The sequence below is a fragment of the Oncorhynchus mykiss genome, chromosome 32 (assembly GCF_013265735.2).
Source record: "Oncorhynchus mykiss isolate Arlee chromosome 32, USDA_OmykA_1.1, whole genome shotgun sequence".
Taxonomy (NCBI): domain Eukaryota; kingdom Metazoa; phylum Chordata; class Actinopteri; order Salmoniformes; family Salmonidae; genus Oncorhynchus; species Oncorhynchus mykiss.
In genome coordinates, this window is record NC_050572.1 from 16,902,650 (window position 1) to 16,919,307 (window position 16,658).

Sequence of the window (16,658 nt, forward strand, 5' to 3'; positions counted from 1 at the left end):
GAAATGTTCACCTGATGATAAGTTGGCTGCTTATAAGTGTTTATACCATGTAATTAAATTACATTTGTCTGCCTGGCTGAGTGTAAAAGGTAAATCGAATTCATGCTGATCTCTTTAATCTGGCTGATGTTCATGCACTTGTCTTTGTGTCCAGTGAAGCTTTACTCTAAGCTTCTGAAGTAACTATTATTTCAGCAAGATGCGTGGAGGAAAGGATAGAGGAAGGACATTTGTGTACAGGTGAGGTTTACTCACTGTCTGGACCTTTAAAGCTGACATTGGTGGTGGCCTGGTGGTCGTATGTATGACGTCATTTACTTCAACGTTTGGAGTGACATCATATGTACGGCTGCTAAACTGCTACATGGGACATCGTCAATATTCCGAAAACTCTCTCAGACGAAAAAAAGAATCTCCCCTTCCTTTTATGTTTGTGTCCGTAGCTCAGTATGCTTTGAATTGTCAGGTAACTGATGTACTATTCCCTGGAGAAGGAAAAGGACTCTCCAAAAGTTCAACGGGAAGAGATGAAAGTAATTAAAAAAGAGAGAAAGGAGGGTGGAGGTTAGGGCGTGTGGGAGGTGTTTGCGAGCAAATCTCTCCAAGCTATTGTGTTAATATTTATGTATAATTAATTAAAGTGTGGAAGCGGAAAGAGAACAAGAGAATAAGAGAGAGAGAGCGAGAGAGAGAAATGACAAGCCCCAACGCTTGAGTGGCTTAATTCTCTGTAGAAATATTAGGAGAGATAAGTCACACTCACGACGACGCATTGGACACAGATGCTATTTGAATCTTGATTTCCTTCTCGTCTTTGTGCAGCGAAGTGTTATCTACATCAGCGTTGGAGACGAGACGAGCTCCCATGGTTTTTTAAAGATTTTTTTTCCAAACCACACAATAGGAGAACAGACAGGATCAGAGAGACGCTCTTGTCCTCTACATATAAAAAATCTATCCCTTTTTCTTAATTATTTTGTGAGTTCTCAAATCAATCAATCAAATTTATTTTATATAGCCCTTCGTACATCAGCTGATATCTCAAAGTGCTGTACAGAAACCCAGCCTAAAACCCCAAACAGCAAGCAATGCAGGTGAAGAAGCACGGTGGCTAGGAAAAACTCCCTAGAAAGGCCAAAACCTAGGAAGAAACCTAGAGAGGAACCAGGCTATGTGGGGTGGCCAGTCCTCTTCTGGCTGTGCCGGGTGGAGATTATAACAAAACATGGTCAAGATGTTCAAATGTTCATAAATGACCAGCATGGTCGAATAATAATAAGGCAGAATAGTTGAAACTGGAGCAGCAGCACAGTCAGGTGGACTGGGGACAGCAAGGAGTCATCATGTCAGGTATTCCTGGGGCATGGTCCTAGGGCTCAGGTCCTCCGAGAGAGAGAAAGAAAGAGAGAATTAGAGAGAGCATATGTGGGATGGCCAGTCCTCTTCTGGCTGTGCCGGGTGGAGATTATAACAGAACATGGCCAAGATGTTCAAATGTTCATAAATGATCAGCATGGTCGAATAATAATAAGGCAGAACAGTTGAAACTGGAGCAGCAGCACAGCCAGGTGGACTGGGGACAGCAAGGAGTCATCATGTCAGGTAGTCCTGGGGCATGGTCCTAGGGCTCAGGTCCTCCGAGAAAGAGAAAGAGAGAAGGAGAGAATTAGAGAACGCACACTTAGATTCACACAGGACACCGAATAGGACAGGAGAAGTACTCCAGATATAACAAACTGACCCTAGCCCCCCGACACATAAACTACTGCAGCATAAATACTGGAGGCTGAGACAGGAGGGGTCAGGAGACACTGTGGCCCACTCCGAGGACACCCCCGGACAGGGCCAAACAGGAAGGATATAACCCCACCCACTTTGCCAAAGCACATCATCAAAGCAAATGCATTTTACTGTGTGGAGGAATACATGAATGAGTCAACCACGGTTTGACAAAACTATCGATAGAGAATTTGTAGGTTCTTGTATGCTAGTCATCTATAACCATGTCAACGCACGTTTCAAGTACAGCATTGGGACACTCAGAATGATATTCTATTATTCTATTGCTATAAGCATGAATTTAAAAAAATACAAATTTTTCCTTTATTTAACTAGGCAAGTCAGTTAAGAACAAATTCTTATTTTCAATGACAGTCTAGGAACAGTGGGTTAACTACCTTGTTCAGGGGCAGAACAACAGAGTTTTACCTTGTCAGCACAGGGATTTAATCTTGCAACCTTTCAGTTACTAGTCCAACGCGCTAACCACTAGGCTACCTGCCTCTATCCAATAGGCTACCTGCCTCTAACCAAGTTCATGTGGGACTATACTGTCAATAAATCGCTCTCACAATTCCAATAGTATACCATAGAAAGAGAACAACTCATTCTAGGACTCATTCTAGATCATTACACATTGACTGCTGAAGAACAAGCATGCCAATATTGTCACAACACAATACAAATTGATTCAGCGCAGGGCAATTTGTTTCAGGGCAGCACAGACTAGGTGCAACATACACATACATCACTATCCAGTCACTTAGATGTTAAATAGCTCTATTGTGGTAAGATGAAGTTGTTGCTGTGTCTTTGCAGAGCGGAACTGTTGCCGGGGAGTCCAGCTCTGAGCCTGCTGGCCCAGACACATCTCTCAGGCCTGTCCTGGCCATAATAGAGGACGAGAGGCAGACCATGACCGAGGGTCAATACAAATGTCTTGAACTGTTCAGCCGAGACCAGCAGCACAACATCACAGGTGAAGCACAAATCACTCATTTAAAAGTACAAAAATGGATGTACCAATCCCAGATTGCCCCTTTAATCTAATCACACTACTTACTGGGAGTTAATCTGATTAATGGAGCTCTTTGAGAAAGCACTAGTGTTGATGCTATGACCTTATTTGCTTAAGTAAATCTTAGTGGATGGATGTGTAATCAGTGCTCCCTTGATGCTATAGGTAATAGAAATGCTGGTACTATCTTTTGGTATTTGTTTCATTAGTCCATTGTTGATATAGTCCCAAAATGTTTTGCTTGTCACCAATCAAGTTTTCAAGATAGTATATAACTTTCAAAATACAGAAATAATCTTGTATGATACATTTTGCATTATATAATATAAAACACAGCATCATATGATGTAAAATGTGCCATATGTAGATCATTTCTGTATTTTGAAAGTTACATATCTTGAAAACTTGTTTGCTGTGTTATATGCCTATAAAATACTTTAATGCAGTGATATATGACTGTAAAATACTTAAATTCAGTGATAAATGCCTATGAAATACTTAAATGCAGTGATATAAGCCTATGACATTCTTAAATGCAGTGATATATGGCTATAAAATACTTAAATGCCGTGATAAATGCCTATAAAATAATTAAATGCTGTGATATATGCTTATAAAATATTTAAATGGAGTGATAAATGCCTATAAAATAATTAAATGCTGTGATATATGCTTATAAAATACTTAAATGCTGTGATATATGCCTATAAAATACTTAAATGCTGTGATATAGGCCTATAAATGACTTAAATGCAGTGATAAAGGCCTATAAAACTACCATAGCTAAATGGTTGGAGCATCTCTGCTTTTATGGAAAGTGCTAAAGGCACCGAGCATCTGCTAAATGTCTCAAATGGACAGTACCAGTCAAAAGTTTGGACACGGCGACTCATTCAAGGGTTTTTCTTTATTTCTAAAAATGTTCACATTGTAGAATAATAATGAAGACATCAAAACTATGAAATAACACATATGGAATCATGTAGTAACCAAAAAAGTGTTAAATCAAAATATATTTTAGATTCTTCAAAGTAGCCACCCTTTGCATTGATGACAGCTTGCACACTCTTGGTATTATCTCAACCAGCTTCATGATGTAGTCACCTGGAATGTATTTCAATTAACAGGTGTGCCTTGTTAAAAGTTGATTTGTGGAATTCTTTCCTTCATAATTAATGCATTTGAGCCAATCAGTTGTGTTGTGACAAGGTAGGGATGGTATACAGAAAATAGCCCTATTTGGTAAAAGACCAAGTCCATATTATGGCAAGAACAGCTGTAATAAGCAAAGAGAAACGACGGTGGGGTCCTCATGAGAGCAAGTTTCATCATAGCGCTTGATGGTTTTTGCGACTGCACTTTAGGAAACTTTCAAAGTTCTTGAAATGTCCTGTTCATCATTACTTTAAGACATGAAGGTCAGTCAATATGGAGAATGTCAAGAACTTTGAAAGTTTCTTCAAGTGCAGTCAAAAAAACTATCAAGCGCTATGATGAAACTTGCTCTCATGAGGACTGCCACAGCAAAAGAAGACCCAGAGCTACCTCTGCTGCAGAGGATAAGTTCATTAGAGTTAATTAACAGCCTCAGAAATTGCAGGCCAAATAAATGCTTCACAGAGTTCAAGTAACAGACACATCTCAACATCAACTGTTCAGAGGAGACTGTGTGAATCAGGCCTTCGTGTTCAAATTGCTGCAAAGAAACCACTACTAAAGGACACTAATAAGAAGAGACTTGCTTGGGCCAAGAAACACAAGCAATGGACATTAGACTGGTGGAAATCTGTCCTTTGGTCTGATGAGTCCAAATTGAACATTTTTGGTTCCAACCGCCGTGTCTTTGTGAGACACAGAGTCGGTGAACAGATGATCTCTGCATGTGCGTTTCCCACCGTGAATCATGGAGGAGGAGGTGTGATGGTGTGGGGGTGCTTTGCTGGTGACACTGTCAGTGATTTATTTAGAATTCAAGGCACACTTAACCAGCATGGCTACCACAGCATTCTGCAGCGATACGCCATCCCATCTGGTTTGCGCTTAGTGGGACTGTCATTTTTCAACAGGACAATGACCCTAAACATACCTCCAGGCTGTGTAAGGGCTATTTGACCAAGAAGGAGAGTGATGGAATGCTGCATCAGATGACCTGGCCTCCACAACCACCCGATTTCATCCCAATTGAGATGGTTTGGGATGAGTTGGACTGCAGAATGAAGGAAAAGCAGTCAACAAGTTCTCAGCATATGTGGGAACTCCTTCAAGACTGTTGGAAAAGCATTCCAGGTGAAGCTGGTTGATAGAATGCCAAGAGTGTGTAAAGCTGTCATTCAGGCAAAGGGTGGCTACTTTGAAGAATATGAAATATAAAATGTATTTTGATTTGTTTAACACTTCTTTAACATGATTCCATAGGTGTTATTTCGTAGTTTTGATGTCTTTACTGTTATTCTACAATGTAGAAAATAGTAAAAAATAAAGAAAAACTCTTGAATGAGTAGGTGTGTCCAAACTTTTGACTGGTACTGTAAATAATAGGGTTAGACATGAATCGTTAACACATGTTTCAGCAATATGGAGGTAGTTTGAAGTGTTATTAATGAACAGTTAGCTAAAAATATTAAAAAGTAATCCTCCATGACGCAGGTGTGTTCTGTAGTCGTATGTGGGATGGCTTGTTATGTTGGGACGAGACTCCGGTGGGGACCTACGCCACACAGAACTGCCCAGACTACCCTGGCCTGGACACCACTGGTAAGACCGCACACTGATAAATAATCACATTTCTGCAGAGGGAATTGGCCAGGCCACAGGTAGATTATAGAGATAATTTTGACCAATAGTCTCTATTCTGATCTAGGATCAGTTTTGCTTGAATAAGATTATATGGACAGAGGGGAACTGGTCCTAGATCTGTATCAAACATCAATCTAGGATCAGGTCCTCCCTGTCCATGTACTCTTATGGAATGTGATCTAAAATGGCAAAACTGATCCTAGATCAGCACTCCTACTCTGAGATGCTTTTTGAATACAGGTACTTTACTGACCAATCTGACCAATGACACAATGACTGCAATGAGAGTTGGACTAACGAGTGTAGAGTATATAGATTGTTCATCACTAGGGATGCAACAATTTATCTAATTATTTCACTCTTCTTTTGTTCGGTTGAAGCAAGCTGTCTTGTATAGCTCAGCTGGGTTTTATGCACTGAACCGTTGATTAGCTGCTGGGCGAGGACAGGCTGCTGGGTTAGCGTGCTTACAGACAGGGAACATCGTGATCTCAGTCATTATCCAACAGGAGATACAACTCACGCTTTAGTGATTAGAACAGGGAAGAGTTTCCCCAAGTCTGGTATATTAAAGTGTTATATGATGCCCATAACGTATATATCTTAAGTGGTTTTCTAGCCTTGGTGGTGAATTAGTTGAATGACAAGGAGCTGGCTCTCAGTGTTATGGAATGCAGTGATGCTCAATTGAGTAATGAGGACAAACAGAATAACACTTAAAGGAGCAATCTGCTGTACAAATAACAACATTTATATGACAACAAAATGAGAGAGAAAAAACTACCGACTGAGCACAAACTGGTTGAATCAAAGTTGTTTCCACGTCATGTTAAAAAAAATTACTGATATGATTTTAAAAAATCATCAATGTAAAGGCATTTCATATTTTTTTCATCCAGCTTCTAACCTAATGACATAGTGAAATGTTGTGTTATTTTCACGTTGAATTCACGTTAGTTGACAACTCAACCAAATTCAAAACTAGTTGTTGAACTGACATCTGTGCCCAGTGGGTAACTATTGCCTCTACAGTTGATATTACAGTCCAGTCAGTGTAGCTATAGCAGCGGCTTCATATGACAATGATGGATTCAGGGATGGATTGATGATGGATTCAGCACCTGCCAAATCACCATTACTCATCGCTGAAATTATATCGCTAACAATTACCATGAATTGTTTATTTTTTTTGCAGGAAAAGTGTCAAAATATTGTGATGAATCTGGTAATTGGGTTCAAAGTCCCTCCATTAATAAGACCTGGTCCAAATGTTTGACGTTCTCCAAGGAAAAGTTAAAGGTAATTGGAGATTGATTCGTTCTCAGTTGATTAATGGACAAAACAGTACAGGTCTGTCTGGGACAGGCAATGCATCCAAAATGGCACCATATTCCCTATAAAGTCCACTACTTTGGACCAGAACCCTATGGGCCCTGGTCTAAAGTATTGCATTTTTTAGTGAATAGGGTGCCATTAGGAGCGCACCCTGGCTGTGCAGACAGGACCCCAACAGCTCTAGTCAGACTATTCTGAATCCTTATTTTGTTTCTGTTGTCGGTCTGTTGTGTTTCCTGGTTATTATTCCATTGATATGTTTAAAACCATAACTAGAGCCAGGAGGTTTTCCTACTCTGGGCTCTTGATCAGGAACAACTCTGGGCCCGCCTACCCATTCTGTATGTTGTCTGAATTGTTTTCTACATGTTTTTCAACCGTTTTTTACTTCTATTAGTTATTGATCTGTCTTTATATAATAACTGTTACTGTTCCCTGTTGACAAGTAGAAATCATCACGCTGTATTCCATCTATCTGTGTCTTGGTAATCACTGTTCCCTGTTGACAAGTAGAAATCATCACGCTGTATTCCATCTATCTGTGTCTTGGTAATCACTGTTCCCTGTTGTCAAGTAGAAATCATCACGCTGTATTCCATCTATCTGTGTCTTGGTAATCACTGTTCCCTGTTGACAAGTAGAAATCATCACGCTGTATTCCATCTATCTGTGTCTTGGTAATCACTGTTCCCTGTTGACAAGTAGAAATCATCACGCTGTATTCCATCTATCTGTGTCTTGGTAATCACTGTTCCCTGTTGACAAGTAGAAATCATCACGCTGTATTCCATCTATCTGTGTCTTGGTAATCACTGTTCCCTGTTGACAAGTAGAAATCATCACGCTGTATTCCATCTATCTGTGTCTTGGTAATCACTGTTCCCTGTTGACAAGTAGAAATCATCACGCTGTATTCCATCTATCTGTGTCTTGGTAATCACTGTTCCCTGTTGACAAGTAGAAATCATCACGCTGTATTCTATCTTACTGTGTCTTGGTAATCACTGTTCCCTGTTGACAAGTAGAAATCATCACGCTGTATTCCATCTATCTGTGTCTTGGTAATCACTGTTCCCTGTTGTCAAGTAGAAATCATCACGCTGTATTCTATCTTTCTGTGTCTTGGTAATCACTGTTCCCTGTTGACAAGTAGAAATCCTCACGCTGTATTCCATCTATCTGTGTCTTGGTAATCACTGTTCCCTGTTGACAAGTAGAAATCCTCACGCTGTATTCCATCTATCTGTGTCTTGGTAATCACTGTTCCCTGTTGACAAGTAGAAATCATCACGCTGTATTCCATCTATCTGTGTCTTGGTAATCACTGTTCCCTGTTGTCAAGTAGAAATCATCACGCTGTATTCTATCTTTCTGTGTCTTGGTAATCACTGTTCCCTGTTGACAAGTAGAAATCCTCACGCTGTATTCCATCTATCTGTGTCTTGGTAATCACTGTTCCCTGTTGACAAGTAGAAATCCTCACGCTGTATTCCATCTATCTGTGTCTTGGTAATCACTGTTCCCTGTTGACAAGTAGAAATCCTCACGCTGTATTCCAACTATCTGTGTCTTGGTAATCACTGTTCCCTGTTGACAAGTAGAAATCCTCACGCTGTATTCCATCTATCTGTGTCTTGGTAATCACTGTTCCCTGTTGTCAAGTAGAAATCCTCACGCTGTATTGTGTTTGTTTCTTTATGATTTCTGTCCCGTTACACGTGGTTCTTCCCCAGAAGGTGACTCCCCATGGTCTGCTAGAGCCAGGGTCTGTGGAGCCCACTGTGGAGACTCCAGACAGCCAGAAGGTGACTCCTCATGGTCTGCTAGAGCCCACTGTGGAGACTCCAGTCAGCCCCAGGGTCAGTCAGGAGGAGGAGGAGAGGAAGAAGATCATCGACGGTCAATACAAATGCTTTGAGAAGATGAACAGAGATCAGCCGTATAACAAATCAGGTACCTGTGCACCTCCAGTGCACATTCCTTTTAAACCTCCAGTACACATTCCTTTTATACCTCCAGTGCACATTCCTTTTAAACCTCCAGTACACATTCCCTTTATACCTCCAGTGCACATTCCTTTTAAACCTCCAGTACACATTCCTTTTATACCTCCAGTGCACATTCCTTTTAAACCTCCAGTGCACATGTCTTTTATACCTCCAGTGCACATTCCTTTTAAACCTCCAGTGCACATTCCTTTTAAACCTCCAGTGCACATGCCTTTTAAACCTCCAGTGCACATTCCTTTATACCTCCAGTGCACATTCCTTTTATACCTCCAGTGCACATTCCTTTTAAACCTCCAGTACACATTCCTTTTATACCTCCAGTGCACATTCCTTTTAAACCTCCAGTGCACATTCATTTTATACCTCCAGTGCACATGCCTTTTAAACCTCCAGTACACATGCCTTTTAAACCTCCAGTACACATTCCTTTTAGACCTCCAGTGCACATTCCTTTATACCTCCAGTGCACATGCCTTTTAAACCTCCAGTGCACATGCCTTTTAAACCACCAGTGCACATGCCGGTGAGGAGTGGTAGTAGTGGTATACAGATGTGGGTGGGTGTCTATTTGAATAAATCCATTGAGAAAATACTCAGGTCATGAGAAACATTATAAGACTAATGAAATGTATTTTCAAAAGAATATAATGGCATATTTTGAGTTGAATTATGTTACTGATCTGTGCAGTCTATATGCTATGTGGCTGTGCCATGCACAGGAACTCTAGTTGTTTTGTTCATTAAACAGACCTAACACACTTAGGCTACGCTGATCACAGTCAACACACATTATAGTAGGCTAAGAATACAATGAAATATAACAGAATAAAATACTACTAATATTTTTACCATACAACTTGTGTCATGGCAACATGTGGAAACGTTATCATATAAAAAAAAAGTGATATTTTGAAACAGAGCCCAAGTCTATACTTTTTTCATCCCATGTTTCATTTCTTTCCTACACTCACTCTGCCTTGTTAGGCAGCAGGCGGTAGGGTTTTACATTGAGAGTATCTTCATCGCGATACACATAGAAAATAATATAAATAAATAGATATTTTCAAAAGCACGTGAGTCTCATGTTCATATCTGACATCCTCTGTGCGCTTTTGCTATTGAGGAAAAATAATGACCTACACTTGATTTAGGCTACATTATTGCATGCTAAATATTACTCATAAGTGCTAGATGACCAAGTGAAAGATGAGCTATACTACCTCCTCTTATTTTTCCCAGTCAGAGAATTAACCGAATATACAGACAGAGATTCAGTGAAACAAAATCACATTGATTGATTAAGACGAGTCGCAGGCTTTTTGGTTGTGAATAGACCTCGGCTACTAAACTATTGCGAGTGAAGAGCAAAATAATCTCCTTGTTAAATTACATAACATGCTGGCAACATGTTCTGATCCGTCCTAATAAATGAGCCAACAAGACAAGATCATCATTAGCAGCACTCACCTCAACGTGGCTAACATTTCCACAGCCTAATAGTATTAGGGCACAAGGCGAGACCCATATGCAGACACATGAGTCAGATGGTTGAGCTCCGATATTTATTATAACACAAGGGGTAGGCAAAAGGCAGGCCGGGTACAGGCGAGTGTTCAATAACCAGGTCAGTGTCCAAACAGTACAGGGTGTTAGACAGTCTCGAGGTCAGGACAGGAAGAATGGTCAGGCAGGTGGGTTCGGTGTCAGGACAGGCAAGGTTCAAAACCAGGAGGACTAGGAAAAACAGAGACCGGGGGAAAAAAGGAGCTAGGAGACAACCGCTAGTTGACTTGGCAAACAAGATGAACTGACACAGAGAGACAGAAAACACAGGGATAAATACACCGGGGATAGTGAGTGACACCTGGAGGGGGTGGAGACAAGCACAAGGACAGGTGAACCAGATCAGGGCGTGACAAATTGTAGCCTAACCAAAATCCAAACTGAGATTCAGTGAAAAGAAAAATCGGACATTGATTGATTATTCAAGACCCCAGGCTTGTCTCAAAGCAGCACGAAATGGTGCTGAAATAGTTGACCACACGCAGGTAGGCTATTGCTTCAATCAAATGTAGGCTATTATAACAATATTGGATGCCTTTGGGAGTTTCATTTAGCAAGAATTTGATGCTTTCAATTTCATTGGCATACTTTATTCCAGTATTTTCATAATTCAGTGATTTTTTTATTCCCACAGTAATTCGTTACGGATCCGTCCAGTTGTGGTTAAGAAAATCGTGCATGTGGTGGGCTATGTGAAGAGATGGGTGAAGTGACATGGCTCGCAAAGTTTAGAACTGCCAGGAGGATAGTAGTAAGGGGTGCTGCTTAGCAACCACCACGAACTTAAGAGCGTAGTGCAGGCCTGGGCGGCCACATTAGAATGTATTTTTGCCATCGCGGGACAGAATCATATTACAAGATTATACATCATGTGTATGACTGTGTTGATAGATACAGTGAGGGAAAAAAGTATTTGATCCCCTGCTGATTTTGCACGTTTGCCCACTAACAAAGGCATGATCAGTCTATAATTTTAATGGTAGGTTTATTTGAAGAGTGAGAGACAGAATAACAACAACAAAATCCAGAAATCCATGTCAAAAATGTTATAAATTTATTTGCATTTTAATGAGGGAAATAAGTATTTGACCCCTCTACAAAACATGACTTAGTACTTGGTGGCAAAACCCTTGTTGGCAATCACAGAGGTCAGACGTTTCTTGTAGTTGGCCACCAGGTTTGCACACGTCTCAGGAGGGATTTTGTCCCACTCCTCTTTGCAGATCTTCTCCAAGTCATTAAGGTTTCGAGGCTGACGTTTGGCAACTCAAACCTTCAGCTCCCTCCACAGATGTTTTATGGGATTAAGGTCTGGAGACTGGCTAGGCCACTCCAGGACCTTAATGTGCTTCTTCTTGAGCCACTCCTTTGTTGCCTTGACCATGTGTTTTGGGTCATTGTCATGCTGGAATACCCATCCACGACCCATTTTCAATGCCCTGGCTGAGGGAAGGAGGTTCTCTCACCCAAGATTTGACGGTACATGGCCCTGTCCATCGTCCCTTTGATGCGGTGAAGTTGTCCTGTCCCCTTAGGAGAAAAACACCCCCAAAGCATAATGTTTCCACCTCCATGTTTGACGGTGGGGATGGTGTTCTTGGGGTCATAGGCAGAGGGAAGGAGGTTCTCACCCAAGATTTGACGGTACATGGCCCTGTCCATCGTCCCTTTGATGAGGTGAAGTTGTCCTGTCCCCTTAGGAGAAAAACACCCCAAAGCATAATGTTTCCACCTCCATGTTTGACGGTGGGGATGCTGTTCTTGGGGTCATAGGCAGCATTCCTCCTCCAAACACGGCGAGTTGAGTTGATGCCAAAGAGCTCCATTTTAGTCTCATCTGACCACAACACTTTCACCCAGTTGTCCTCTGAATCATTCAGATGATCATTGGCAAACTTCAGACAGGCATGTATATGTGCTTTCTTGAGCAGGGGGACCTTGCAGGTGCTGCAGGATTTCAGTCCTTCACGGCGTAGCTGGTCCCAGCTGCCTTGAGATCATTGACAAGATCCTCCTGTGTAGTTCTGGGCTGATTCCTCACCGTTCTCATGATCATTGCAACTCCACGAGGTGAGATCTTGCATGGAGCCCCAGGCCGAGGGAGATTGACAGTTTTTTTGTTTCTTCCATTTGCGAATAATCGCACCAACTGTTGTCACCTTCTCACCAAGCGGCTTGGCGATGGTCTTGTAGCCCATTCCAGTCTTGTGTAGGTCTACAATCTTGTCCCTGACATCCTTGGAGAGCTCTTTGGTCTTGGCCATGGTGGAGAGTTTGGAATATGATTGATTGATTGCTTCTGTGAACAGGTGTCTTTTATACAGGGAACAAGGTGAGATTAGGAGCACTCCCTTTAAGAGTGTGCTCCTAATCTCAGCTTGTTACCTGTATAAAAGACACCTGGGAGCCAGAAATCTTTCTGATTGAGAGGGGGTCAAATACTTGTTTCCCTCATTAAAATACAAATCAATTTATACCATTTTTGACATGCGTTTTTCTGGATTTATTTGTTGTTATTCTGTCTCTCACTGTTCAAATAAACCTACCATTAAAATTATAGACTGATCACGCCTTTGCCAGTGGGCAAATGTACAAAATCAGTATGGGATCAAATACTTTTTTTCCTCACTGTATATCTACTGTAAATCATGTCCAGATATGCAAATTATTTGACTTTTTTAACATGCACAGAAATAAACCACATCCATGTTCTCCTTTTGGTAGGTTTTTTCATTATTAAACATGCAATGAACTACATGGAGGGAAAAGTACACTGTGCATTCAGCACCACGGACAGAACTCTTGTTAACGGGTATGCACAAAAACACAAGAAAGAGAGAGAGCTCAACATTACAGTTAAACTACTCAATCAGTGTGGGGAGTGAAGTCTATGATGGGCATTGACTAGAGCAGTGAAGTCAGTTATAGTTTCTGACGTCGCTATGAGCAGGAGTGCTGAGATGTGAGAGTCAGTAAGAGATGATCTGTATCTTGACTTGTTATACTGTATTTCATCACTGAAAATGTCTGTTCACATGCATAGGTTGACCCAAACAGTACAAACATCTTCTGAGCATGACTCCTAATCTTTGGAAAGTTTTGTTAATCGAGAGATGAATAGAACCTCGTCAGTGACATTGTTTTGAATAGTTCTCCAATCACTGCATCAGACTGAAGATCGATAAGCTCAATTTGCAGGTCAGTGGGAGTGTTATCCACATTGAAAGTGAAAGGAGAGGAAACCAACAGCATGTCATTTTCCAATGTCGTGGAAATATTCAATCAATAATATTTCTCAAATACCGGAGTCTGTGAGTTCAAATAGACTTTTATTACAATATAATAAAAGCTGAGCTGGATCATGAAAACAACTGCCTTTTCAACCTTGGCACACACTTCTTATACATTTTTCCTCCTTACCTCACAGACATAGTAACTCAATTTATGTTAATGATTCATCCCCTCTGGCATTTAGCCACCGTTATCTTTTTGCCTTGCACTAATTTTTAGTTTGGTTTCATGTTAGGGCATGGAAACATCAGAGCCATAGCAATAGTTCAAAAATAAACAGACATGTTATCCTGCTAACTCCTCTGAAATGAACACACATGTTCTGGAAAATTCCCAATAGGTGTAACCATAGCAACAGTAAATATTAGGCCATATCACTGGCACATAAAGAAACAGTCATATCCACTCCCCAGACAGGTGCATGTCTAATGGTGTCTAATGACCCAGAGCACATATAGAGTGCACTATTCTTGCTGGCTCCTCTGAAATAAGCACATGTGTTCTGGAAAATACCCAATACCAACACTTTGAAATCCTCAAAATGACGAGAAAACTCCACATATTTTCCTTTCATTTGCAAAAACTCAGCAATCTCTGACTTTTAAGCACCTTCCTCAAACTCAGCCGTCTCACGTTTGTGTGGTAGGGGAGATCTGCATGACCCGACGCTGTCTCTTCCAACAGTGAGACAAACTGCCTGTGGTTTAAAGATTTTGCTCTTATGAAGTTTACCACTTTACTGACTGTATCCACAATATGGCTCATTTTCAGAACACATTTACAGAGCACTTCCTGATGAATAATGCAATGCAGGAAAATAATTTTCTGATCTGGGTTTAGCTCAGCTACTTGATCTCGTATCCTTTTCAAAAGGCCAAAGTTTTTTCCTGGGCACCCATCAGTGGTCACACTGGATAACTTTCAAAAGTCAGTCCCAGCTTTGACATACACTTATTAACCTCCTCCAAGAAATCTTTCCCTGTGGTTGTGCTCTTCATTGACTGCACTGAAGCAAGCTCCTCTGTAATTTCAAAGTCTTGGATTATGTCTTGTAAGAATATCAACAACTGTACCGTGTCATGTGCATCACTGCTCTCATCCAGGGCCAAGGAGAAATAGGTGAAATCCTTTACCTTGTTTTTCAACTGTTGTTCCATATTCTCTGCGATGTCCTCAACACGACGTGTCACTGTTCGTCTTGACAGGGAAACATTTTCAAACAGCTCTTTCTTGTTGGGGCAAAGTATTGCTGCAGTCAATTAAACATTCTTTAATGAATTCGCACTCAGCGAATGGCTTGCTATGTTTAGCAATTTTGTGGGACAGTACATAGCTAGCTCTAGCATAGCTAGCTCTACATAGCTAGCTCTATTGCTTACTGAATGCAGTTTTGTTAAAAGTCCTTGCTGCTTTTGCAACTGAGAAAGCAACTCTTTAGATGCACTTGCACTCTGCTCAGAAGACATATTCCTCTATTTCTCTAACGTAAACTCACGTAAACTCGTACATCACCTTGGTCCGTACAATTGCCCTTATTTTAGCGCCCCAAAAACGTAATACTTCCAGATCAACTGTAATGTCAATACCATTGTAAAGCACAATTTCTCCCCTTTCCAACAAAATAAATTACATGACCTAAACACTGCCCCGTTTCTGCATAATTCAAGCAGGCAATGAGCCCCATCGGGTCTTTTTAAAAATGACAGGTGGGGAAGTGAAACTAATGCGTGATAGTGAGAAGGAGAGATGTCGTGAGGGAAAATTGCTTTTTTCACTCGATTTGTTCAACTTATCACCTTATCGCCTCTAAAAGGTAAATAAAACACTATAAAGAGTTTATATAATGTGTCATTACATACCTATTTGAAGGTTTGTGTTGAATTTGAATCAAGTTTTTAGAGCGGTGCTAAAGTGATCTTAGAAGTAAACAGCGGCTTTGAGAATGATGATCGCATGCAATGATGACGAAAAAAATGACTAGGTATCCCCCCCGCGTACGGCCCCCGGGCCGGTCTTTGCCCGGGCCTGGCGTAGTGCACCCCTTACCTCCGTCACTGTCCATTTCTTGTTTTTAAACGATGAGAGAAGTGCTACACCTGGTGGAGAGAGATTGTAAGACATAAATTGTAGCTTTATGCGTGCTGTACGTTACAACATGACAGGTCAAGATGTAACGGAGGGTCAGTTTTTTCAACTTTTCTCCAATACTATAGAGCCATTACCATGTCGATCAACGCTTGAATAGAAACCTAGTTCACACCCCCGATTTTGACGTCAACACAGTCGCTACAATCCCATTAGTTTTCTATGTAGCCTCGTTTGAATGTCGCGGTTATGCACATTTGTACAGAACGGGGTGAGTTTACATTACATGCTTCGTCTGGAAGTGTCAGGACAAGTTGTAGTTTTTCAAGACAGCGATGCTCTCTTTGCACACTAAGCACACAGCTTTCCCTGATACCGCAATAAATAAATATTTCGATGTCCACTCTTGCTGAAACACCCTACATTCATTGTCTACTTTCCTTTCCTTTGAAATCTTCGAAAAACTATTTTTTGCGCAATTTCTAGATAGCTGCTATTTGTAACTGTGACGTGTCAGCCTGTCAGTCACTGTCTGTCCTTGTGCAGTTGTTATTTATACGTGCCTTCAAAATAAATGTCTCACAAGCGGTGGGAGTTAAATCATTATGCAAAGGCGAGTGTTCATTGGTCTTGTAATTTGAATAACAAATCATTTTTTCTAAACTTTACTATCGCAAATTCTTTATGTGATCTCAGCATGATTCCGCGGGCCGTATTGAATCAGGTCGTGGGCCGCGTACGGCCCCCGGGCCGGTCTTTGCCCGGGCCTGGCATAGTGCTTG

General features: G+C 41.1%; 1 protein-coding gene across 2 annotated transcripts in view; it reads left to right on the top strand.

Annotated features, from left to right (window-relative positions):
• calcr (calcitonin receptor) overlaps positions 1–16,658 on the top strand; it is a 108,837-nt gene that overhangs the window by 55,916 nt on the left and 36,263 nt on the right. For both annotated transcript variants that reach the window (XM_036971174.1, XM_036971175.1), the window contains 4 exons: positions 2,599–2,758; positions 5,444–5,551; positions 6,789–6,892; positions 8,662–8,881. In XM_036971174.1, coding sequence (XP_036827069.1) covers positions 2,599–2,758; positions 5,444–5,551; positions 6,789–6,892; positions 8,662–8,881 — 592 coding nt within the window. The remainder of the gene's footprint in view (positions 1–2,598; positions 2,759–5,443; positions 5,552–6,788; positions 6,893–8,661; positions 8,882–16,658) is intronic.